The sequence below is a fragment of the Labeo rohita genome, chromosome 10 (assembly GCF_022985175.1).
Source record: "Labeo rohita strain BAU-BD-2019 chromosome 10, IGBB_LRoh.1.0, whole genome shotgun sequence".
Taxonomy (NCBI): Eukaryota; Metazoa; Chordata; class Actinopteri; order Cypriniformes; family Cyprinidae; genus Labeo; species Labeo rohita.
Genome location: NC_066878.1, coordinates 20689915 through 20717132, shown reverse-complemented (window position 1 = coordinate 20717132; position 27218 = coordinate 20689915). Strand labels below are relative to the sequence as shown.

The 27218-nt window shown below is 32.7% G+C and overlaps 1 protein-coding gene across 5 annotated transcripts; it reads left to right on the top strand.

Moving 5' to 3' along the window:
- sh3bp2 (SH3-domain binding protein 2) lies at positions 1-27218 on the top strand. Of its 5 annotated transcripts, none has more exons than XM_051121946.1 (13): positions 1-59; positions 15390-15529; positions 18004-18106; positions 19355-19472; positions 19587-19654; positions 19877-19959; positions 20779-20835; positions 21976-22507; positions 23389-23500; positions 24567-24622; positions 24962-25040; positions 26342-26401; positions 26663-27218. In XM_051121946.1, exons 2-13 carry the CDS (start codon positions 15394-15396, stop codon positions 26816-26818), a joined length of 1560 nt encoding a protein of 519 aa, XP_050977903.1. In that variant the 5' UTR covers positions 1-59; positions 15390-15393; the 3' UTR covers positions 26819-27218. The 5 variants fall into 5 exon arrangements, with proteins under 5 accessions (XP_050977903.1, XP_050977902.1, XP_050977900.1 ...); XM_051121945.1 differs by lacking the exon at positions 1-59 and adding an exon at positions 1354-1477; XM_051121943.1 differs by lacking the exon at positions 1-59 and adding an exon at positions 4725-5078 and having other exon boundaries at positions 23392-23500.

The window sequence follows — 27218 nt, the reverse complement described above, 5'->3', positions numbered from 1 at the left end:
ACTACTCATGTTACCAGATGGGTTTCTTTTGTAATTTTGTGTGGTTCACCCAGACAGTGGTAAGTAGAGTTTATGTAAATAGTCTTTGCCAAAAAGACAAGTTATGAGTATAAATCATTTAAGAGTTATTTAATTATTTATATGGTCCATTATTTTTCTCACAGAAGTAGCAAAATGTTTTAAAATTGGCATGAAACAGAAATTGCAGTCTGCCTTTTCTGCCCTATTGATGTTTATGTGAGTGAAACGGTTTAATGAAAAAGAAAAATGTAAGGTGGAACTTGATTGTTCACTGGAACTTGTTCAACTGGAACTTGAAATTAAAATTAATGCTGTGCAAAAAAATAAAATTAAAAAATATACACACACATATATACACATATACACAAACACATATATATATACATATATATATGTATACACATACATATATACATATACACACACACATATATAAAATACAGCTAACACAATAAAAAACAATAAAAAACATGATTTTTGAAAATTAAAAAAAACGAGTTATCTGTTTTTGCAAATAATCTCTTCATATAAATAAAATACAATATGACTAAATAATACAATATATTAAAAAAAAAAATATATAATAAAATAATAGCACAATCCACAATCAACCTATAGGCCTGAATTAATTGCAAAGGTTAAATGTTTATTAATGAATATATATTCATGTGTAGTAATAATGTGCTCAGTAATCAAACATTATGGCATTTTCTAAACCTAAATAGACTCCATTTAACCTTTGCAAATAATTCAGGCCTATAGTTTGAATGTGGACTGTGCTATTATTTTGTTTTATTTTAAGTTTGAAAATCCCCCCATTGACTTGCACTGACTAAATCTGCATCATTAAAGTGTAACCAACACCATCTAACATCAATATTTCCATATACTAGACTGCAAAAGGCATTCATTATTGCACTTATTTGTGTAATGAATTGTGGCTGGTGATTTTATGTTACTGTCTATTTTTAACCATATGCCCATAATTTATAACTCAAACATGCTGTTGCATTGCTTTTCGATTCTTTTAATACACGGCCAACAGAAAACAAGTCAAAAGCACAGCATGTCTGATGCAGCGTTTCATTTATGCTGAACTAAAACCTACTTAAACCTAAACCTAGCGAAAACTTTGACACTTATTCTTCACCCATCTTGCAGTCACTGGCATTTTATGCAGAAAATGCAAATCTAAATGCTTCATGAGAATGATTATAATTACTCTGTTATAATTATGCAGTACAAAGTATCATGCACTTATGGTTGAGTTAACATATTGAGTGGGTGGCATAGCTGATTAAAACCAGCTCTTGATGAGCAGCAGAACAAAAGCAGAGTTGTAAATGGGAGGATCATAAATAGCATATTCAAGTGCAGCAGAGAGGAAGTGGACTTGCTCACTACTAACCACTAACTTTAAGCACACAAGCTAAGCTCCATAAGATAATCTCAATGGGTAAGTCCTTTTATTCATTTAAAAAAAAAATTAATCTATGTGGGATCTTACCGACTGTTGCCTGACAGCTTTTCTATTGGCATAAAATACTGGGGTAGCTCATAGGGATCCAGAGAGTCGATGTAACTTGTGTACATCCCTCCGAACTGATGAAAACGAGAAGGAACTTGTTTAAGTTTGCATCCTCTTTCAGGGGATTTCTGCTCGTTTTTTATTTTTAGAGGATGTTGAAGAGGGTACACTTTCCTTTCCTAAATGAAACCAAATCTGGAGGTATCGTAATAGTAACAGTACAGAGCGAGCGTTGTAATTGCTATTATATACTGCTACAGTTCATATAATTCTGTCATAATTTGAAATACGGTTTGAAGAGGATCGATTTAAGATCATTTAAATGTTGTTCAATGTCACATATGCAAATACACAGCCTTAAGCAGCAGAGTTTAAAAAAAAAAAGTGCTTTTTTTACAATAAATGGATTAATCATGTTTTTGTTTGAAAGATTAAGGTTAATATTTTAAAAACTAAAATGTTTTTGGTCACACTTTATTTTAAGGTCCAATTATCGCTATTAATAAACCATTAACTATGAGTTTTGCCTCAGTAAACTCCTAATTTGCTGCTTATTAATAGTACGGCAGTTGTTAAGTTTAGGTATTAAGGATGTAGAATATGGTAATGCAGAATAATTGCTTTATAAGTAGTAATAAACAGCCAATATGTTAATAATATGCATGCTAATAAGCAACTACACTGTAAAAAAAAATCTGTAAAATATGGTAGCAATGGTTTTACGGTTTTAACTTAATGGTTTGTAATGTTAACCAACATATTGAAGTACTGAAATCTATTTTGTACCTTTGTAATACACTGATAACCACCCCAAAAGTAGGTGGTGATGAGAAAGTCATACAGTGAACCAAAGCCCAATCACAAAGAGCTTTTAAATACATAGAACATATATATACAAGGTGCACTGTGTCTTACACGCAAACACTGAACACCATCATGGTAACACACATGAAAGTGAAATAATGCAATAAACATTACTTTAACAACATTAGATGTACCATACAACTCTAATGTACAAAACTGATAAGAAAAAACTAAGAGGAAACATAGTTATTTCAACAAAAAAACATCAAATTTAAAATATAACGCATGGAATTCTAAGAATCTATTTTTCTTTTCTATTGTTCTTTTTCAGTTTGAATAATGGTATACTAATGTAAAGTTACATCCAATTTATTTTTTCCCAAATTGTAATTTTGTGTGGTTCAACCAGACAGTGGTAAGTGGAGTTTATGTAAATAGTATTTGCCAAAAAGACGAGTTATGAATATAAATCATTTAAGAATTATTTATTTTTTATATGGTCCATTATTTTTCTCACAGAAGTAGCAAAATGCAATATTTAATTTAATGGTTAAATGGTTAATGGTTAAATTTTATTAATCGAAGAGCATGTCTAATTAAATAAAATCATGAAACATACAATTTCACATCAATTTAATAAAGGTTTAACAAAAATTACATGTTTAGGGCCCTATCAGATGGTTTATTTTTTCACACTGTATGTTTTATTGTTATCAAATTCTGTGTTTTAGCATGTCTAATTATTTGAATGCATACTTAATTTATTCAAATTTATTCTTAAAATTGCCATATGAAAGGTTTTTACCCTCAGAAATTCTGTGTTGTGTATTTAAAATGTTCTGGTTATCAAATGAAGGCAAAAAACATTAATTTCATTTATCTTTTAATTATTGAAAATTAAGCAAACTTTTTTTTTGGCAAAAAAGAGAAACGTACTGTTAAAATTAAAACATGGATGAAATCTTATGTGATTATACCTTAAAAAATAATGTTTAATTTTAGTAGTAGTATTAGTAGTAATATATTTCTGGCACAATGCCTTTAAGTTAAACCAGACATTTATTTTGACGGGTTGCCATGTCAACCTTTATATTTCTGTGTATATGATGTAACACTAGTTTTCCTAAATTGGAACGGTCAAATGCTGAGATCACCATGAGTGTCACACACACTTCAGTGTGTGTGTAGTAAACAAAACAACTTGTCTGCTCCATTCATTAAAACAGAGACACGCAGAACATGCAGGATTCACATTTAAATGGTATTTTTGCAGCGTAATATTTACAGATGCTAATCCATACTGCGGTTTGATTTAAGTTTAATGACCTACTTTTGATTAATTCATTTAAACTTTGACAAATGCCATGACATTCCACGTTATTCAGTAAATTCTGTTTTTATGACTGGATTCTGCGATTCCGTCTGCGTTTTCCACATCGCGGAAATCATCGAGCCCTAGAAATGTTACCCTTTTTTTATTTGTTTTTATTTTGTTGCAAAATGTAACTGTATTTTGGCATATATATTTATATAAAGTTGGATATGCGTGCGATATATGCTATATATCGCTTGTATAGATTGCTTGTTTCCTCGCAAAATCAAAACTATATCATCACCCAGCTCTAATCTGCTAAATAGAAGCCATGTATTGTGAAAAATACACTATAGATATATATTTGATTTGGCTTGAAGTGACACTTTACAAAACAGTGGTAAGGTAACTGAATTTGCTTAAGCTTATATTACAAATTTGGTCAGCTGCGTATCATGTCTCATGATTGTGTTGCGTCTGGTCTATAACATAGGCACCAGTGTTCATAAAAAGGAAGTAGGGAAATGCTTTGTTTACCTGCAGGTGCACCTGTATTAACCACACGTTCAGGAACTTGACCATATATGACTTTTGGTGTTCAGAATGTAAGTGTTTAATTATTCAATGCGGATAAGATACACCAGTGCAATGCTATTCTTCGTAGTTAGGTGTTTCTAACCAATATTTGGATTTTGTTGCTCATTTTTGTGACAGTTGTGAATCTGATTGCTTAGAAATGCAAAATGACACATTTGAGGCAAAATTCATGTAGCAGAAACTACTTAGGAAGTACTTAAGATTAAAACGTGTTTAAATCCCTAACCTTGAATACTAGTAGTGATACTAACCACTAACGGACGACTGTCTTGTCGCACTCAACCATGAAACTGCGAAGTTTCACACAGGCTACATCTGTTTTCAGACTTTGCTAGTGATTATTTACATGAATGAATCTTGAGGCCTACAAACTATACTTCTAGTCAACAAACACTGTTGCAAGCTTGTCAGTCTAGCCGCCTCGACGACGTAATTTCATGTTAAAAGAGGTGGAAAGTCCCTGTCAGTGAATTCAAGTCCTGAGAACTTTGGCCAATCAGTTCATCCATACAGCCACCAGAAGGAAGTGACTTTGTGACACAGAAAAAGAGCACGCCAATGTGGGCCCTGAGAGGAAATGACTTGCACTGTGCATAAGTCTGAGATCACAGGCCGTCTTCGCTCGTCACGCTCTATCAGTCGTGCCTGAACCCTCGTCAAACTCGCTGAACTTCCGACTGTACGCCACGCATCAAGCAGAGAACATGGTGACAGACACCAACCAGTACGAATGGCTCTTTCCATGAAAAAAAAACACTCCTTTGGTCATTTGCAACAGTCGCATGCGAAGATGTGCATCCAAGAATTCTGTAACAAGTAAGTAAGCGGGGTTTCTTCACTTTGTAGACCTTCTAGAAATCCATCTGATAGTCTGCAACTATGTGTAATAGAGTATTGACTACTTATACTTGATTCTACCTGTACTTAAAATCTTAAGTTTTGTGGACTAGTACTGTGCTAAGTAAATAGGATCCATTGTGATTTCAGTAAAACCGTGGGTAGTTTGTGGTGATGGATTGAAGCAAACCCACATGGTGCCCACAAAATACAGTATTGCTTATGAGTATTGCCCACATATAATCTGTAGTTCGACTTGACATAAGCTGTAAATTCAATACAAAAGAAAACATCCTTGTGTTTTTCATTCATGCTGATTTTTGCAGTTAATTACAGGGAAAACCCCAGTCGTACTCAAGGCCGCAAAATGTACTTTGCATTACACCTTTACCACCAAACTCCTACCTCATGTAAAAAGTGTTTACATGACCTTTTCAGACTGGATGCACTTGCGTTTGTACACATTAGAATATGGGGGCGCATCCGATAGACTGAAACTAACTAACCTGTGTGGGCAGATGTATGAGAGAAGCGTCATGTGCCATTGATGGAGGCTGCGTTACATGTGTACATCATCATCTCAAAGGCTATCTTCTGTTTAAATGATGTATTAGGGGGCAGGAAATGCAGGAAGGATGTAGAGCAGAGCAAAAATAATCATTGTAACAGCTGCCCACCACCTCTCTTACCATTGTTTTGTAACATACATTATGTACATTTCTCAGTAGGAAAACCTTATGTAAATGGAGATAAATTAGTTTCAAATATAGGTATTCACTATTATCTAGTTGTGTATTACGAAGCATATTAGCTGCTTATAAATACTTATAAAGCACATATTAATGCCTTATTCTGCATGACCGTATTCTAGATCTCCTAAAGCTACGCCATACCTGAACTTAACTACTACCTTACTATTAATAAGCAGTAAGTAGGATTCAATTGACAGAAAACTTTTTGTATTAGTATATTCTTAACGCATGGAGTGTTATCATATTAATCATGTATAAAAATGTCTTTGTAGCAGCTTAAAGAAAGTCTAGGTAACACTTTAGTATTGGGACCTATTCTCAGTGTTAACAATTTGCTTATTTGCATGCCTATTATTAACATATTGGTTGTTTGTTACTTATAAAGCACATATTCCGCATGATCTTATTCTACATCAACTACCTTACTAACTATTAATAAGAAGAGTTTAAGAGTTTATTGAGGCAAAAGTCATAGTTAATGGTTTGTTAATAGTGAGGATTGGACTTTAAAATAAAGTCTGACCTAAGTTTGTCGACTATGTGTCTTTTTTTTTTTTTTTTTTTGCAAAGAAGCGCCCGTTTAAGGTGAGGAAACATTTATTGCATTTATTGACGAACTGTCACAGGCAAAATTGAGCCATTTCAACAGAAATTCACACGATTAGGATTCTTTAACAAGGGTGAAGGATTTCCCAACGCAAATTTTGCAACAAGGTGAAATTCATTCCACTGACCACAAGAAAACTACTGCATAGTTTGAAGACGACTTCTGTGCACTGTAAAATGTGTGTGTGTGTGTGTGTGTATATATAACAAAAATACAGAAAAAGATTATATTGTGAAATATTATTACGATGTAAAATAATGTTTTTCTATTTTCTATTAAAATGTAATTTATTCCTGTGATCAAAGCTGAATTTTTAGCATCATTACTACCGTTTTCAGTGTCACATGATCCTTCAGAAATCATTATAATATGCTGATATATTATCAGTGTTGGAAACCATTATGCTGCTTAATATTTTTTTTTTTTTTTGCAACCATTTTTCAGGATTCTTTGATAAATAAAACGTTGATAAGAACAGCTTTTATTTAAAATAGAAATCTTTTCAAAGAATATACACTATTGTTCAAAGGTTTGTTTTTTTTTTTTTGAAAGACATAATACTTTAAGAAATTAATACTTTCATTCACCAAGGATGTGTTAAATTGATAGAAAGTGATCGCAAAGACTTTTATTGTTAGAAAACATTTCTATTTTGAATAAATGCTGTTCTTTTTAACTTTTATTCATCAAAGAATCCTGAAAAAATAATCACAGGTACCAAAAAAGAATATTTGGCAGCAGTAACTGTTTCCAATAATAAATCAGTATATTATAATGATTTCTGAAGGATCATGTGACAATGAAGACTAGAGTAATAATGCTGAAAAAAGCAGCTTTGCATCACAGAAATAAATTATATTTTAAAGTATATTAAAATAGAAACCATTGTTTTATATAGTGATGACATTTTGCAATATTTCTGTTTTTTTTTTTTTTCTTTTGATCAAATAAATGCAGCTTTGATGAGCATAGATACTTCTTTAAAAACATCTGACTTACAAGTCTTGCTGATCCCGACAGGGTAGTGTATGTATGTATATATGTATGCATGTATGTATGTATGTATGTATGTATGTATGGATATGTATATACATTCATTCATCATTACAATATAAAAATAAACAGTTTTGCCTGCGAATTTTGGCTAATGTGACCAGACAGGTAGGCAGAGACTATCTGATTCACATGTTCAGTAACTGACAAGAGTTTGTTTGCTTTAATGTACCATTTAGGATGGCTAAATGTAAAATTACTGATATTATCATAGAAGACCTGCATGGAAAAAACACTCTGACCTAGCCATCTGGCTATAACAGCTGTACAGAAAACACCAGAAAGAGTTAGCGGACAACTACCAATAATATCAGAAACTAGTGGAATATACAGACATTTAGTGCACTTACTACACTGCTAATATTCACTGCCATTAACCTGACAAATCCTGATTAGTTAATCTTCAGAAGCACTCGTTGTACCTTATAAACCTGTTTTTTCCCTATGGTTAACCATACAATGTGTGGACTAGTTTTCACAGGTGTTTTGGTACTCAGCTGTGCTGATAACATTTAAAACCTTGTTCTAGTTTTTACAGGGGACTTACATTTTGACTAAAGACTTGACCAGTCTAGACAACCAGAAGCTTGTTATTAGCTGTCACAACCTTGAGCCTGAGTAAGAAATTTCAAATGAAACACCAGTTTAAGTGAAGCCATTTGTCAATCTAGACAGATGACATCATGATTTGCTATAAAATCAAACTGACGTTCATTTATCACTTCTTTTAGTCATATTTTCTGGTAAATTAGGTATTTTATCCAGTCAGTTTAAAGTGACTTTCAGCATTCGGTTCGGGTTTCGGTCCTTTTGGACGTGGGGTAGAGGCTAAAAAGTTAAGCATGCTAACTGGAAATTATTTTTATATTTAGATTTTATATTTATATTGTTTTATTGAATCTGTTGATTTATTGTTAACTGAAAAAAACAATAAGATGTAAAATTAGCAAAGGAAATAATTTTTTTTTTAAAGTGGCCAGTTAGAGTTTGATGAGTAACTTCTACTTAATTATTTAAGGTTAATTCTGCAACACTCAAGTACATTTCACTCAGTCATAATTTATAAAATTTACTTTAACAATATAGCACAACAACAACAAAAAAATGCTTTTAAAGCATGTGTTTCACGTACAAACATGTAGGAAAGCAGACAATTTGTTATACTTTTAAAATAATATGTACATTTAACATAATTATTACCCAACTGAACACAGAGACTTCAATACTTGGTACACCATTCACAATGACAGTACCAATCAGTGGATAGTGTTTGAGTATGAATAGGTCATTTTGAGTAGAAATTGAACTCCAGATGTCACAAAACAGTAGGTTACTAAACCTAACAATAAAAGCAACCACAAAACAGTGTAAATACAACTCGGAAACCGTGAAAAATGTAAACGTTTTAATTATTCATGCCCCAGTGCATGATGGGAAAAACGGGAACATAACTTTGATAATTACTTAAAGGATCCTTGTAAACAAAACCAACAATTCCAAGTGAAACATACTTGTAAGTTCAAACTTTAAATTCTACAAGCTTTAAGTGAGCACTAATATAGAAATTACATTACATTTTTATTTCTAGCCTGTGCTAAATTATTTAATGTAGGAAATACATTTGTTTTAATTATAGTATTTACTTCACCACAAAATCATTTTTATCAGTGTTGGTGTAGTAATTTTATGAATGTCTCAGCTTTGTAGTCGGCCTAGTAGGTCAGTATAATACAATACAACACCTTTCTAATATATTATCTGATTGTATACTAACTCACCCATACCTTAAGCGCAGGTCAAGTTCTGGTCATTGACTTTTGTGGTTGGAAACATTTTTTAAATGTCTCAAGGAGTAAACATTCTTGTGTGGAAACTCTGACATGCCACTGAGGTACGATATATCATTGCTTTCATTGTGGAAATTAATGCTGTTCACTTTGTGAATGCAAATTCCTGGTCTTATTCTGAGAAGTGCTATTCCAAAAGAAAAAAAAGAGAAAAAAACGTATTTATAATTCTTCATTCTAATAACCTGCACTGCCTCTAAAACAACTTTACATTTCCACTGATCTCATCATAATTATGTGGGTGGGGAAAAAAGTCCAAATGTGTTTCAGTTCCCTTCTTCTTCTAGCTGACTTGAAGTTATGCACTTTCAAGAAGTGGGAACATTAGAGTGAACGTTGTGGTTGTGTTTGTATTTGTATTCATGCATACATCCAAGACGACCATACTTACTTCTTTCATATATGTGTGTTATTCTACACATGCACACAAACACACAAGACAAGTGACAAAACTATCATCAGTTATTACATTAGCGCCCCCTCCATTCCAGTACATTTCACCCACTTTTCATGATCCAGTCCATTCCCGGTGGATAATCAAGATCTGTGCTACATTTTACCCTCTGAAATGCGAAATAAATTTGACTGTAAACTGTTTCTGACCTCTAAGCTATTCATGCTTACACATGGAGTTACATTTTTAACAACAAGGTCAGGAAATTGTCTGAACAAGGCTAAAATCTTCCCCACCCCACCCTGTTGTTTTGTTACAGTTTCTATAAAGCATTACCATCCTGTGTCTAATTATCGTCTGTGTTTATGTTCTTCTGGAGATTTAAGATTAATACTTCATAGCTTACAGTAACTCGTGTTTGTTTGCACAAGCAGGGCGCTGATGGGTCATTCTGAGTAATACTTGAAAAAGTGCTGTTGCTTAGTTTTATCTTAAGGTGCCCTTGTTATAGTGTAATTATATACAACACTATTATTATTAATGTTTTTTATGTTGGAATTTACCACATGTACATGCATAATATAAACAAAATAGTAAATATAAAATTATAGTTAAAATGATGAGAAAGTGTTTGGATACAAACTCATTTTTACGTGTTTTAATTTCTAATTTAAAATGAATTTTGATATTGTTTGGAGCATGTTAAAAATGTCATAAAATGATTAAAGTATAAGATTTTATGGTAACATTTTACAATAAGGTTCCATTAGGTAATGTTAGTTAATGTATTAACATATAATATGAATAAACAATGAGCGATGCATTTATTACAGTATTTATTAATCTTTGTTAATGTTAATGAAAATACAGTTTATTGTTAGTTGTTACATGTTAATTCACGGTGCAATAACTAGTGTTAACAAACGCTTGTGAGTTTAATAATGCAGTAGAAATTAACATTAACTAATATGATTAAATAAGGTTATTAAAAAGTATTTTTCATTCTTAGTTCATGACAACTAATGAACCTTATTGTAAAGTGTTACCGATTTTATTAATGTTTCTTTTTTAAAAAGCAGTGAAACACTGTGTTATGAATATTTGAAAAACCTTTATCTGCCTAATAATTCATGATATTTGTAAAAAAGAAAATACTTTTTGAAACCAATCATTAGAATGTGTAAGGACGTACTATATGTCTATTGTGTACACCGCATGACAGTTTTAGGACATAACATTTAAAGTAATTTGGAAAAACATATTATTTCTGTAAAAAAAAAAAAAAACCTACTTTTGTTAAAATCACGTCATGTGGTCAGACCAAAAGACCACATTTGTAACATTTGTAAAAGCAACAAAAAGATGAACATTGATATACATTTATACATGTATATGTAGTTGTGGGAATATTGAATAACTGTCACTCTCATTTTTGAACATCGACGTGAAAGTGCATTATCCAAACTTTTTATAATTCATGAACAAATACATTTTCTAATATGATTTTGAAGTACCATTTCCATGGTAATGCAATGTCAGATTTTAAAATGGCTATCAAATGATGAATTTTGAAGTTTTAAACTTTCAGCTGATATATCATTTATGGTCATTTCTAGGAAAAATAAGAAAAAAAGACTGGTGACGAAAGTCAGACGTTCTGTTATGATGTAGATTTTTGAGGTGCACTCTTGTCATAAATTAATCTATTACTGTTCCTATATAATTTGTAGCAAATAACAGTGGTAAAATATCTATTTAGGAGTCTTAGACCTTTCCAGCGATATATAGTTTGTCATGATTAGATTAGGATTTAATTATAATATAGTGAAGTAAATTTAGGCGTTCCTTTTGAGGGGACGGGTGACAGATAAAAGGTTAAACAATATGAAACCAACATATATAAAAGAACTATTTTGTTGTAAATGTAAGACGACCTTATATAATACTACTTGGTTTATGACTATGTTCAAATAGTTATAGTGTAGTTATGGTGTATAGAAAAAGTGTCAACAAAAACCGTGTTTTATATGACACTTGATGTCAGTCATGGTTGGAAACATTAAGCAACAGAGATGAGCAGACAGTCTGCTCGTAGAGCTGTAGTGCAGACTCTTTTTAACCTCATTACCTCAACATCGAAACCTCAAGAGAAAGAAGAACTTCTATAAGAAGTCAAGTTGCTGCCAGAAACAAGCTGCGATGGAATTAAACTGCAGTTTCTGGTCTTTTAATTTCCTTGACGTGAAGTCTGTAAGAAGGTCAAGAGCTTTTTGCTGACAGTGCCACACTAAACTTCTACTTAACTCCTAAAAATACCATCCCTTTTGCCACAAGCACGCTCCTGGACCATAATTCTTTGGTTGGATATTATAATGTCATGATGAGACGTGCTACGTTGCCATTACACTTCTCATTTAGGTTGCGATTGTCCCGTGAGATTCTAATCTCCCCACTCCACCCAGCGTTAGATGGACATTCCCCTCTGTTCCCATCTGTATCTGCTGACTGGCACTCAGACTTCCAGAATTACTTATAAGCAATAGCAAACTCCAGCGTGCGCTCGACAGCCCAGGAGGGGCTTGAACTTTCCAAAGGAAATGTAGGGTTTCCTGTCCTTTCTTTGTCCTGGTCAGATTCAAGGTTTGTGCTGGAGGTTTGGAGATAGCTGTAAACTGTGGTGAGACAAGCATGTCTTCAAACTCTTGATGTGCTCTGGTCTGACAGTATGTTGAAAGAGAGTAAAGCAGTGCAGAGCATCAGAAGATGTGTCAGCAGAAGGTAAGCATGTGGGATCATGGGACGTGTGGGTGGTTTGTTTGGAGTTGGTTGTTTAGGCGAAGTACAATTACGTGGTGTTTATGATCGCAAAATACTGTTGGCATATTCCTGGGAATTCACTTTAATATGCTACGTGGAAATTGTGGATGTATAGCAGGAATTTGGTTCTGGTTCCTGTGATTGTCTTTTAACTTGTTTGGTCTGTGATTTGTTATGTCTGCACTCTAAAAACAACCCAGCGTTGGGTGAAATATGGACAAACCCAGCAATTTGGTTGTTTTGGGGTAAATGTTTATTCCAACCTTCTGGGTAGTTTTATTTAACTAATGTTTAAAAATGACTATATAGCTGGCTTAAAATGAACCCAAAATGGGTTGTAAATTAAATATCAGACACATTACTTACTAGATGCTTCAGCAATATTCAAAAGGTGAACATTTATTAAAAAGCAATTTGAACATGATTACTATACAGAATAGTTTTAAATACTTTTAAAATTAGGTTAGTTCATATATTCAGGTTTTCCAGCCATGGTTCTTCAAAGAAACTAATGAAGCAAATTAAAATAGGAAGTATCTTGAGTTTTAATTGTTTGTTTTAAGTCATCTTGGCACCGTCTTGGAGCTTTGGTGAGGCCCCCAGGTCTGGAAACATTTAGCACTTTGTTTCAAGTAATACTATTTAAATCTATTTTCATCAATATAGCCAGACATACAGCCAAAGAAAATTTATTCAGACACCTTCAACATTTCTGACATTAACACAGTTTATTTGCGGTCAGATAATTTGCATAGAAAACACATGTAAAAAATCAGACAACTTTTAGTATGACACTATTCACACAGCTAGCAATACTTTGTTGACCAGTTACCAAGCAATGCTTAATTTTGTTCAGCCTGTAGCAATTAAAGAAAAAACACTTAAGGTCAAAGTGTCTGAATAATTTTTGGTCCAAATTCCAAATTTATCAGTTTTGCTGGTAGTCCACTGTATGATGATTTTTTGGGGTATAATATGTCGCAGTTTACTTCATTTTGTTATCCTCACTTACATAAATGAACTATAGTGTCTTGTACCTCACAGTAAAAAAAAAAAAAAAAAATCAAAAATTATATCTGGTGTCTAAATAATTATTGGTTTGACTGTATAGAAGTGGTCTGTATTCATCATTATATAATGTGCTCCAGTAATGACATCTTTTTGTAGGCCAAACCGAAGACATCATGACCCTGATTCCCCCAACAAAAAACCTAGTAAGATTTTCCCATTGGCTTTTGGGTTTTTACAGAAAATAAAATCTGTGGCCATCAAAATGTTCTGATTCGTATACGTTTTGTTCATGCCAACTGCCAAAAGCAAAAAGGTAAACGTAGACTATAAATGAACTGGTTGTGTGGCATTACTAAGCTTCCCACAACTTTTTCAGTTTTGCTATTTAAAAAAAAAAAAAAAATTCCACAAAAGTTTGAGTTAGAACAGTTTGTAAGAGCCTGATTTATAACACAATGAGGATGTGAAAGCGATGAGTGAGTAAACGAGTTTTTCTGTGCGACTTGATGGCATTTAATGTCCTGACAGCCTCTGTAGTGTCATTTAGCCACTTAGCCACCGCTTTTTTTATGATGGCTAAAAGCTTTAAAAAAGCACAAGGGGGTATTACTGACCAAATGTATGTTGTAGAATAAAATGTGAAAATATCTTGAGCTTTTGTTCACTACAGACCTTCACTACTGTTTTTTAGGCATTTAACTAAAACACTTTCGAAATAATCCGTAGACTTCAGGACGATGAAACTGAAAGTGCTGAAACGCAAATTCAGTGTTTTGGCCTATACAAAAATGTGTCGTTCCTGCAGCACATTACTGAAGGTACACTACAGAATTCTGGTGTTAGAAATATATAACTGTACGTTACTTGCAGAGAGACATTTTTCTGGTTTATTACATCAGTGCTTTTCTTTCTCCATGAATGAGTCTGATGGTTTGAGGTTTACCCATGGTTGCCCATGAACTTTATCTCATAATGAATCAGATTAACTTCAGTAAGAAACATCTACAAGATATTTATCACACACACACACACACACATATGGCATCTATGTATATCTGCTGCCATTGTAGCTCAAGCTTGTTTTCTTTACATAGTTGTAGGCTTACCATAGTGAACTGGAAGGAAGTGAGTGCAGTTTTAGACTTTTTAATGAATTGGCTTTCTAATAAAAATAATTACATGAGAAATTTACTGTAATGTAGGCCTATCTTTGAGTAGAGATGCCCAACAGTACAGAGAGATCTTAATAATAGGTGTACAAACTTAAAAAGTAAAGTTCATTGTTTATAAGCCTTAAAGTTGAAATGTTTGAAGATTTGAAGAAGAAAGATTTGATGTTGAAAGTTCTCATTTTAAACGTAAATGCCAAATAAAATTCCATGAAAAACCATGGAACCATTCCGTTATACAAAAGGTTCTTTAATGGAATTTTTGAATTTTTTTTTTCTTTTTTTTTTTAAATGTTCTTCACTCTAAGAAAAAAAGGGTTCTTTTAAGAACTGTTGACTGAAAGGTTCTTTGGGCATCACTCTTTTGGAACCTGTTGAAAAGTGTTTAATGCCAATAATACAGTGATATAATCTGAATATTATCACAACTGTGATTCGGAGACTGCAGGTGTTCTGGTAGTTGTTATAGCAGGGCTAGTGTATTCTGAATGGTTGTTGGGATGTTGCTAGGTGGTTACTAGAGTGTTCTGGGTGGTCGTATAAATGTTTCCACCTAGCTCTTCCCTCTAGCAAGGTAATCGTCGAGTGTGAAGCTCACCAACATTACTAATCAAAAACAAACCTTTTCTTTTGCTTACAGAAACATGGCTGCTACGCCGGTCTCCTGGCCCATTCCCATGAGGGCTATCGGAGCTCAGAATCTGCTTACCATGCCGGGTGGAGTCACCACATCTGGATATCTGCACAAGAAAGGGGGCAGCCAGTTCAGCCTGATGAAATGTGAGTTTTACATGGCTCATTGCAATCCATCAGTCAACAGACAAAACATCAAACATACATTAAAGGGATAGTTCACCCAAAAACAAACAACAATTATTATCCTTCGTGTCACCCTAGCACCATTTTGGAGAGTAGCTGAACAGTAGCACGCTCACTGCATGACAGACGGAGGTGTCGGTGCAGTCACTCGCTCTTAAAATAATCATTTTTGGTCATACAGATAAAAGTAATACATCTTTTGATTCTGTAAAGACTCTGTTTATTTGTGTGCACTCAGAATAACAACGAAACATTGTGCTTTTGTAAAATAATGAAAGCAAACATACGCTTTCTGCCATCTCGGTCCCTGTGAACTTGAGTATGAAACTTTGAAACTCCATGTATACTTGTCTAACAGACATGAAAAATCTATCTATATAGAGTAAAATGTCTACTTTAGAATGAACCAATTCAAATAGAAAACAAATATTGTCAGATTATGTAATCTGTATGAAACGTGCATACAGGCTCATCATTACTGTGGAGATGACGAGTCAGTGTCGCCGACTTTATCTCTTAAACTGAAAACAAAGAAAGCACTACTTATTAAATTATTAAAATGTTAATGCAGTCTCCTTGATGTTTTTCCCTGACACATTCATTATTATTATATCTGCCGGTGTGCTGTGGCTAGGTTTTTTTTTTATTTTTTTTTTATTTTTTTTTTTTTTGCATGCGCTTGAACGCTTATTAGGCTATGTAGGCAGTTAAAGGCTCATTATTATTATTTATATGGTTTATTAATAAACTTGCAACTAACAGTCGATTAATGCTTAAAATGAACGACTACTAGTTGACCAGAAAAATCTTTACTTTAGGGCAGCCCTATGAATAAATAATAAGTGCATTTTCATTTTAGGGTGAACTGTCCCTTCAAAGATAAATTCTCAGGAATTATAAAAGTACTGCTTAACCAAACGTTCATCAATAGTATCAACTCACAGGATTTATAGAGTGTTCACTAGTAGTTTCTATTGTTACCAGCAGTTTATTCAGTAATTTAATGCTGATTCAGTGCTGCGTTTCTCAAAAGCATTGTGAGCTAAGTCAATCGTGGAGACTTTTTTTGGAGACATTTGTGACAATGGTTCAACGATCTACTTAGTTTTATAATGCGTTGGGAAACACAGCGCAGGTTATTCCAGAAGTTAAATCGGTTGCACATGTTGTTTTATGTTGACTAACCAGGAATATTCTGTAACAATTTACTATAAGGTTTATTTTTTTTTTAACATTAGTTGCATTACATTACAAAAAGGTTCTTCAGATTTTTAAAGTGTTTTTCAAAATGCTTCTTTTAGGAACTCTTTGCTGAAAGGTTCTTTGGGGAACCAAAAATGGTTCTTCTACACTGTAAAAACAATTTGTTAAGTCAAAAAGTGTATTCAACTTGAAATGCTAAATTATACTAAATGACAACTTAGATATTTGAGTTGAATCAACTTAAAATTTTAAGGCAGCTGGGTTACTTACCCATCTGTTAAGTTTAGCAAACATAAATATCGAATATGTTAGTACAACTAAACATTTCAAGTTGACTAAACTTATTTTAGTTGACTGAACTTAAAATTTTAAGGCAGCAGGGTAACAAATTATTTTAAGCTGACTCAACAAATTGTGTTTTTAATTTTTTACAGTGTATGGTAACACTGCAAAAACACCCTTTTGGAACCTTTATTTTTAAGAGTGTGTCGGACGATTTTGAAGAAAATGAGATGGAGTTTTTCCATCTTACACTACCTTTTTAAACCAAAGTACACAGACCAAGGTTTCCAGGTTTTCATAACAAAACCCACCCAACTGCTACTCAAAATTAGCCCAAAATACACATTTTTGGCAGGGTTCCCCTGATAAAATTCATATTCCAGGGGCTGAATATCATGTTATTGAGGTCGCTTTAACCCGCGGACATGAAAAACAACCTGCAGCAATAGTTTTATAGCAGAGGTGCTCAACCCTGTTCCTGGAGAACTACCTTCCTGTAGAGTTTAGTTCCAACCCTGATCAAACACACCTGAACCAGCTAATTAGGACCTGAAGGAGCACTTGATAATTACAGACAGGTGTGTTTGATCAAGGTTGGAACTAAACTCTGCAGGAAGGAAGATCTCCAGAAACAGGGTTGAGCACCTCTGTTTTAAACACAGACAAAGAACTGAGAGCTAGAGCAAGAGGAGCACTTGTGGTTAAAAATGTATTAATTCTTTGTTTTGTTTTGTTTTGTTTGAAAATGACAGATCATTTCACTAGATTAGTTCATAATACCTGAACTTATGTTAACAATTTGATCCTTATTGTGAAGTATAGCCAAATTTTCATTTACCAAATGGACAATGAAGAACTATAAACACTTGCTTTCCATTTACATAATGAAATTGTTGTGCTGTTTAATGTGACTTAAGAAGACATGTATTGATTTTCTGCCGATTCCACAGGGCCACTTCGCTTCATCATAATCCACAAAGGCTGCGTCTACTATTTTAAGAGCAGCACATCTGCCGCACCTCAAGGCGCGTTTTCACTCAACGGCTACAACAGGTTGGTTATTAGCTGCTTATTGTCGCACCGCATTTGTTTATATGACATTCTGATGCATGTGTGATCATTCAGTAAGAGAAAGTGTCAGTGGCCCGCCTCTCTGTACTCACTTTTGCAATCAGTAGGTTAAGTTACCAGTGGCCATCTCGGCACGATCACAGGCCACATCCTGTCCACAACCTTTTTTAAGTGCAAGCGTTTCGATTCTGCACCAAAATGGCCTTCATATACATTTCCTGCACACGTAAATGCACCGATCGTGTGTCTGTCGTATGTTCTGTGACATGTTGTATTTTCCGTGAAGATGAAGTGGTGGAAAGCGTTTAGAGTCCTGCAGTAGTTCTTCCTCGGCAGGTTCACTGCACCATATGGTGAACGTATAATTATTGTGCATGACTTTTTCCTGCTGTGGTTGGGTAAAAATAGCCCTCTAAATTAATACAGCAGAGCACAGGGAATGTTCGCGGATGAGCAAGACATACACGGACCCTTTAGCCATGTATCTGACACTGAGGATGCAGGAAAACTGTAGTTTACAGCACAATTTAAAATTTTTATACAGTGGGAATGGTACAAATCATTACCCTAGACATAAATTATTAATACAATATTAAAACAATAGTAATGCTTGACCTTGGAATGTAGTCACATGAAGTGTGGGGTTGGTACAATGTCTCTTATGTTCACCAATGCAGCATTTATTTTTTAAAAATACAGTAAAACCAGTATTGTGAAATATAATTACAATTTAAAATATCTGTTTTCTATATGAATATATTTTAAAATGTAATTTATTTCTGCAATGCAAAGCTGAATTTTCAGCATCAATACTCCAGTCTCTTGATCCTTCAGAAATCAATTTAACCTGCTGATTTGTTGCTCTAGAAATTTGTATTTATTTATTTATTTATTTATCACTGTGAAAAAGTACAGTTGTGCTGCTTTAGATTTTTGTGGAAACTGTCACACATTTTTTTTAGGATTCTTTGATGAACAGAAATTTTAATAAACAACATTTATTTGTAATTGAAATCTTTTGAAACACAAATGTTTTTACTGTTACTAAAAAACAAAAATTTGGTCCTTGCTAAATAAAAGCATTCATTTTTTTTTTTTTTTAATAGTAAAAAAATTTAAAGGTTGTGTGCATTTACATAAATATAAATGTAAATACCCCTAACTTCTGAACAGTAGTGTGCATTTAAATGAATATATTTTAATAATGCTCGTTGTTTTATTGCTTGGCAGAGTCTTACGGGCAGCAGAGGAAACAACATCTAGCAATGTTTTTCCTTTTAAGATCGTCCACTTCAGTAAAAGACACCGTACGTGGTATTTCTCAGCAGCAAGTGAAGATGAGAGAAGGGTGAGATCACGCTGTAAAAATGACAGATAGCATTGCACAACTATTGGGTTTTTTCATGTATAGTTAAAATAAAATGCAGAAATGAAATTAAATGTGTATTTTTATCTCTGACAGAAATGGATGCGCCACTTAAGAAAAGAAATCGGCTATTATAATGATAAAAGAGACTTGCCTCTTCCAAGGTAAAACTTAATAGTCTGCTTTCATTAAATCAACGTCAGACGTTCTATGTATGTTATTCTTACAAAATATGTTTTTACCTTCACATTTCTTGGGAATTTTTTTGCATGACAGCTGTAACCTCTTCCTCTTTCTTTTAATCTCTGCTTGTTAAAGGAATTCTATGGTTTTTTTTTTAACTGTGTCTTCTGAGTCACTTTTTTCTGAATTTCTTGTTTTTATAGTGATGATTTAGATTCTGAGAGCCTATATGGCCAGTTAGAAGAGCCTCTGGACATCAGTCCTATTGAAGAAGATCCTGAAGCAGGTAACTTGTCTCTGACTATGCTTTTACATTATGATAATAAATGTAAAATAAAATAAATTCGAATAAATTTACGAATTTTAAATGTCTGATAAATAGTTTATATAACTGTATATATATTTATTTAGAATGCATTTTAAAACTTTTTTCAATTTAAAAACATTAAAAATTGCATAGTAGTTTTTAATATTTTTTTTTTCATGTAACAAATTATGTCTAAAAATGTGTTTATTTAAAAATATAAAAATGTGGAAACACTTTACAATAAAGTCTTGTTTCTTAATGTTATTTAAATAAATAAGGTAAACTGAACTTACAATTAACAACACATTTAATCGTATTTAAAGTTGAGGTAAACATTAACTAATACATTTAAAATTAGTTAATTTGTGAAGTAGCATGAACAAAAAATGAACATCACAGTATTTATTTATCGTTGTTAGTAATAAAAAATACAACTGTTTATTGTTAGTTCATGCTAGCTCTGGTTCATTAAATAATATTAACAGATACACCTTGTGATTTTAATAATGCATTAGTAAATGTTGAATTTAAAATCAGGTAAGAGTACTAAATGCTTTCTAAATACTCAAGTTTAACTAATATAGTTAACTAATGTTAGTCTTATTGGAAAGTGTTACCAGTTAGATTGATAATTGCTGTAAAATGCATTAACTAATTATTGCATTGTTACCAAAATTATAATTATTATATATTTATATAAATTATTATACAATTATTATATCATTAAAAAACTCTAAAAATATGACAATTTATGCGCATTGTGCATTACTTAATTTCATGTTTTTTTTTTTCATTTAGATTATATGACTCAAGATGAAGACAGTGATGGAGAGGATGGATCACTAGTGTCAGCAGGTAGATGCTTGATTTTTCTGCAATTTCTTCACTCTCAGAAAAAATGGACAAAGCTTCTTACTTTTTTTTAAATAAGTTACTTTGTTTTACAATTAATTCACTGACACCTCTCCTGTCCCGTGTTCAGAGAAATGAGGAGTGAGGTGCAGAGGCTTATTATTTTCACTTTTAGTGTGGAAGTATCTTTACAGTTGCTAAAAAATATTACTTTTGGGATTTTTGTTAGTTAAAACAAATAAGCAGCCCAGCCCATGTTACAAAATGTAATGCAAAAGTAACATAATGCATTACGTTCCGTAAAAAGTAACTAACATAATTTGTTACTTTTTTATAGAGAAACACAATTTTGTAACAAATTACTTCTCATAAAAAGTAACTAAGTAATGCAATTAGTTGATTTTTTTAATAAAATATGCAATAAAGTAATGCAATTAGTTACTTTTTATTTTAAAAACACAATATTGTAACAAATTACTTTCCGTAAAAAGCAGCTAACGCAATGAGTTACGTTTTACAGAGAAACACAATATTGTAACGCATTGCTTTCCATAAAAAGTAACTAAGTAATGCAATTAGTTACTTTTTACAGAGAAACACCATATTGTAAGGCATTGCTTTCTGTAAAAAGTAACTAAGTAATGCAATTAGTTACTTTTTTTATAGAGAAATGCAATATTGTAATGCATTACTTCCCATAAAAGGTTACTAAGTAATGCAATTACTTTTTAATAGAGAAATGCAATACTGTGCATTACTTTTCATAAAAAGAATCTAAGTACTGCATTTTTTTTAACTTTTTTATAGAGAAACACAATATTATAATGCAATTACTTTTTGAAATGCACTATTGTTATGCACTTTAAAAAGCTGTGACAAAGCCTAAAAGGTGCAAACGCTACAAAATACATATTTGTACCTTATTTATCCCCAAAAGGTACAAATTAATACCTAAAGCGAAAACTTTTGAAAGGGTAATTTTTTTTTAACCCAGTTATAGTTTTGCATCTATTTTTGAGAGTGTATGGGCTTAGATTAGTGATTGTCACATTTACACCATTGTAGTTGTATTCAGGTTCACTGAGAATATTTACCTTAGACAATACCCACACAGTGGAATGACTCTTTGATGTTTTTTTCCAGGTCGACCCACGGTTCCACCTCCACCATATCCTCCACCCCCTGTTCCTATTCAGTCAAGAGAAACCCGTCTCACGAAAGGACCGCCGCCCCCACTGCCCCCTCCATTCAAAAAACCTTCCTGCTCAGGCAAAGGTCCTCCTCCGCCGCTGCCGTACGCCCCGCATCTAGAGAAACCAGACTTTCACCTGTCAAACAAAGGCCCTCTTGGCCCCATGCCTCCTTTACCCCCACCAGCCAACATGAAGTCCATGACAGGCCCCTTTTCCACAATGCCTGCTTGCGAAAAGAAGCCGAATGCCTCTCTCATTGGGAATACAGCAGCTACTTTACCCATCGTTGAGAACTTGCAGAAAGTGCTTCTGAACGCTGGAACAAAATCATCTATTTCTAGCCAACACCTAGGGGTGAAACCCACACCCGAGCCACGGCCCGTCTCACCTCACCTGTCCAGTTCTGTCAGTAACAGGTCGCTGGGTCAGATACCCAAGCCTCCGTTACCGACCAAACCGAAACCCAACAAACCCTCGTTCCAGTAAGTCTTTTACTCTCGTCACTGAGATCTTCCGAATCTGGTTTGGTGTTTTGTTGAGTTGTGCCACAGAGAATTTTATGGCTACAAATGTATTACGGGCTGCCGTTCAAATGGTTTAATACATACGTGCTCAGTCCTGTTATATATACATATATATAAAAAGAATAACAAGTCCGCTCTTTAAGTAGAATGACTTTTTACACACATGTGAGAGTGTTAAACCACACGTGTGAGAGGACCAAAGCAGCAGCGTGTTGCAAAACACTTCAAAGTTTACAATAAAACGTCTTATATTACAATGTAGAGTGTTTGTGTTTACAAAAAGTATTTTTAAATTAATAAATCACCGTCTTTGTATTCACATTGATTTCATGTGGTTTTGGAAAAGGTAATACATTTTCAAGAAAGGTAATGAAAATTTCATGCGGTGCAACCATGAAATAAGTTTTGTTTTAACATTTGAATACATGTAAGCATATAAATTAATATTCTAACAGTTATTTACTGTTTGAATTTTCTGAATATTGAATTAATATTTTATCTGATATTCTATTAAATATTTTGCAATGCAAAATGTATTTAAACAATTATTAATTTATAAGTATTACCTTTTTTTTCATTCCTACTACATGACATTTTAAAACCTGTTAGCTTTGTCAAATTAATGTCATGAGAGTCTGCCGGACTCCTCTATTAGATATAATTTCCTTTTTTAATTTTCATTTTTATACATCTGCAGGTCCGTTTATATTTATTTATTCGTTTGTGTGTTTACTTACAAGAAATAATAACTAAAGTTGTAACATTTAGCTTGTTTGGATGTTGTTTGGATGTTGGACTCTAGGAGATTATTTATAGAAATTGTCTTTTTTTTGTGCTAGAAGAGCATCACCGGATGGACAGAGTTTTCGTTCTTCTATCGAAGAAAATCCTATAAAACAACGAGTGAAAAACAAAATTGAAGAAGACTCAGATGATGAGGACTATGAAAATGTAAGTTTACCTCATTTGTTTGTTATTTTACACTCTGATATTATGGGGGGAAAATCGGTTTCATTTTTAAAAGGCATATTTTTACTAATATATATATATATATATATACACTACCGTTCAAAAGTTTGGGTCAGTACATTGTTTTTTTTTTTTTTTTTTTTTTTTTAAGAAATTAATACTTTTATTCACCAAGGATGTATTAAGTTAATAATTAAAAGTTTATTAAAAGTTAATAATAAATAATTTACATTGTTATAAAATATTTATATTTTGAATAAACACTGTACTTTTTAAACTTGTTATTCATGAAAGAATCCTGAAAAAAAAAATCACAGGTTCCAAAAAATATTTGGCAGCACAACTGTTGATATTATCCAACACTGATCATTCTAATAATAAATCCGCATATTAGAATGATTTCTGAAGGATCATGTGACACTTAAGACTGGAGTTACAGCTGATAAAAATTCAGCTTTTCATCACAGGAATAAATTCTATTTTAAAGTATGTTAAAATAAAAAACATTATTTTATATTTTAAAAACATTTTGCAATATTACTGTTTTTTTTCTATATTTTTTTTTTATCAAATAAATGCAGCCTTGATGAGCATAAGAGACTTCTTTAAAGACTATTACAAGTCTTACTGACCCCAAACTTTTGAACGGTAGTGTATATATATATATATATATATATATATAGTCTGAAAAGCCTATATGTTTCAGGATGTGCTGTGTACATCTTAGTTCTTTGAGCTCAGGTTTGTTAAGTTTGAGCGTTTAAAGGAGAAATGCACAATTTTTATGAACTTTACTTTCTCTTTTGAATCAGTAACCATGAGTCACTTCCCTTTATGACACGCTGAATCAAAATAGATTGTGGAGGATCTGACCTAATTTCTATCTATTATCTACTAAAAATTATCTATTTGTTTCTTTGTTTTGCTATTGAAACATTTATTGATTTAAGTAGTTTCTTAAACCATGGGGTCACCAAATGTTTGACCTGATTTTGCTGCAACAATAATAATGCCTTTTGTGAAATGTTTTTTTTTTTTTTTTCATCAGGTGAATTTGCCTCCCTCTGTCTTCGTGGACACAATGGATACCAGTAATGTCGAAAGGTAAATTAAAAATTTTGTTTATTACTTTTTTGGTGAAGTTTGATTATTTGTAGCAATTAATGGTTTAATGCATTGTTATCAATAACCCGATTCCTTTAGCATAACGACTCCAAAACCTTTTGTATCTTTGTCCAAGACAATAGCTTGTTTGAAGCCACGTATATAAGCAGAATAGTTGTATTTTTCTTTGCATTGCTGCCCTCTAGTGTAATGGAATTGTAATTGCACTGTTTTTGCTTTAGTAAGCAGATTCAGACGACCCAACAGAGCCACTCATCTAGTCCATGTGTCACTGGGTTGGATTACACTGTTAACTGTGTCTTTACTTATTGATTACAGATTATTTAAGGATTCGTACTCCTACCCACAGAACGGCCTGTACTGCATCCGCAAATCAGGAACAGGAAAAACATCACAGGTACAGACAACTCAAAATATGCATGGTTAGGGTTAATAACAAAGATTGGACTGTTTTTCTTTCATTTTTTAAATATTTTATTTTATTCTTTTTTATTTCTGAAAAAAAAAAAAAAACATTTTTAATATGTATTTATTATAAACATATAATAATACATAATAATAAAAACATTAAAAACAAATTTTGTAACTTTGTATATATTTCATATATAATTCTGTATATAATTCTATATACTACACTGAACAGTAGGAGTTTTAATGTTTTTTTAAGTCTCACCAAGCCTGCATTTATTTGATCCAAAGTACAGTAAAACAAACAGTACAATTTTGAAATAATTTTACTATTTAAAATATCTGTTTTCTATTTGAATATATTTTAAAATGTAATTTATTCTTGTGATTTCAAAGCTGAATTTTTAGCATCATTACTCCAGTCACGTGATCCTTCAGAAATCATTCTAATATTCTGATCTGCTGTTCAAAAAATATTTATTATTATTATGTTGAAAACAGCAGAGTAGAATTTTTTCAGGTTTCTTTGATGAACAAAAAGTTCAGAAAAACAGCATTTATCTGAAATAGAAATCTTTTGTAACATTATAAATGTTTTTATCATCACTTTTAATCAATTTAAAGCATCCTTGCTAAATAAAAGTATACATTTCTATAATACCCCCCACCCCCAAAAAAAGAAAAAGAAAAATGATACTGACTCCAAGCTTTTAAATAGTATAGTGTTAAAGTATAATGTTAAAGAAGCTTTTTATTTCATATTTTATTTATATGCCGATCTTTGGATCTTTCCATTCATCAAAGAATCCTAAAAAAAAGTACTTACCTTTTTTAAAATAATTGATAATAAATATTGATTGAAAAACCAAATCAGAATATTAGAATGATTTCTGAAGGATCATGTGACACTGAACACTGAAGTAATGATGCTGAAAATTCAGATTTTATCACAGGAATAAATTGCATTTTAAAATATATTAAAATAGAAAGCAGTCATTTTACATAGTAAAAACTGTTAACAATATTACTGCTTTTGTTGTACTTTGGATCAAATAAATGCCGGCTTGGTGAGCAGAAAAAAGAAACAGGTAATGTGTATGTTATTCTTTGTGTCATATATAACAAACATACATCTTGAAATTTATATATTAAAAAATATTTATTCTCTAATGACATGTTTCTAAAGTATCTGTGCATTTATAAAATAATGAAATTAAATATATATATATATTTTTTTTTCCTAGATATATCTGTGTGTTTATACTTTTTGTTTTTTCCTATTCCACACAGGTGCTGGTTGTTTGGGACACGGGTATAAACAAAGCCAGAAATTACAGGCTCTTTGAGGAGGTTAGTATTTTGCGTAGACACTAAATCTACAGTACATGAAGTATATGCTCTTATTATTGTAATTATGCAATATTATTATCATTAGAGGCTTTCACCAAGGCTAGATTTGCTATTACTTAGCGATTTGAACCAAAATTCATCCCGTAACTCATCCTTCGCTGCCAGTTCTACCGAATGTTGATGAAACGCTCCACTAGCATCTTCATTTGTCAGTACAGATCAAACTTATTCTTGTTTTCCCTCTCTTTTTTACATTTACAGGACCAGCGGGTGTATCTGGAGGCAGATGTGACGTTCCCAGGTTTATCTGCTTTGGTTGAACACTATCACAACCACCCACTGCCCAGCAGCAACAACTCGATGCCCAACTACTCTCTCAGCTTGCATGTACCCTTCGGCTACGTCCCACCCAGGTGACATCGGTTCCCTGTCCCGTGCTGAAACACCCAATCGCACAGCCGGTGCTGGTCCTGGACCAGACTGCTGCTGACAGCGCCATCTGCTGGTGAACGTCACCCATCACAGCCGAGACGCTTGGTCTACTGGCTTGATATACTGTGAATATCAATGGATAATAAATCTGATGAACTGAAGAACTGTGTTAATTTAAGTCCAGTGTTCAGAAGTGAGTCATGACGTTATAATGACAAAACTCCATTTGATTAAACAGTGTTATATAGCAAATTTGTACGTTTGTACACATACTATACTGCATGTATTAGTATACTACAGTATACTGATTCATTGTGACTGAAGATCTGAATATCACACAGAAACCACTGCTATGCAATGCTTCTTCACTGGAAAATAATCCCAA

Coding starts and splice junctions, on each gene's coding strand:
- sh3bp2 (XM_051121942.1), top strand. CDS start 4,993: ATGGCTCTTTCCATGAAAAAAAAACACTCCTTTGGTCATTTGCAACAG. Junction 23,501..24,566: donor ATGATGAGGACTATGAAAAT/GTAAGTTTACCT, acceptor TTTTTTCATCAG/GTGAATTTGCCTCCCTCTGT. Junction 25,041..26,341: donor GAACAGGAAAAACATCACAG/GTACAGACAACT, acceptor TATTCCACACAG/GTGCTGGTTGTTTGGGACAC.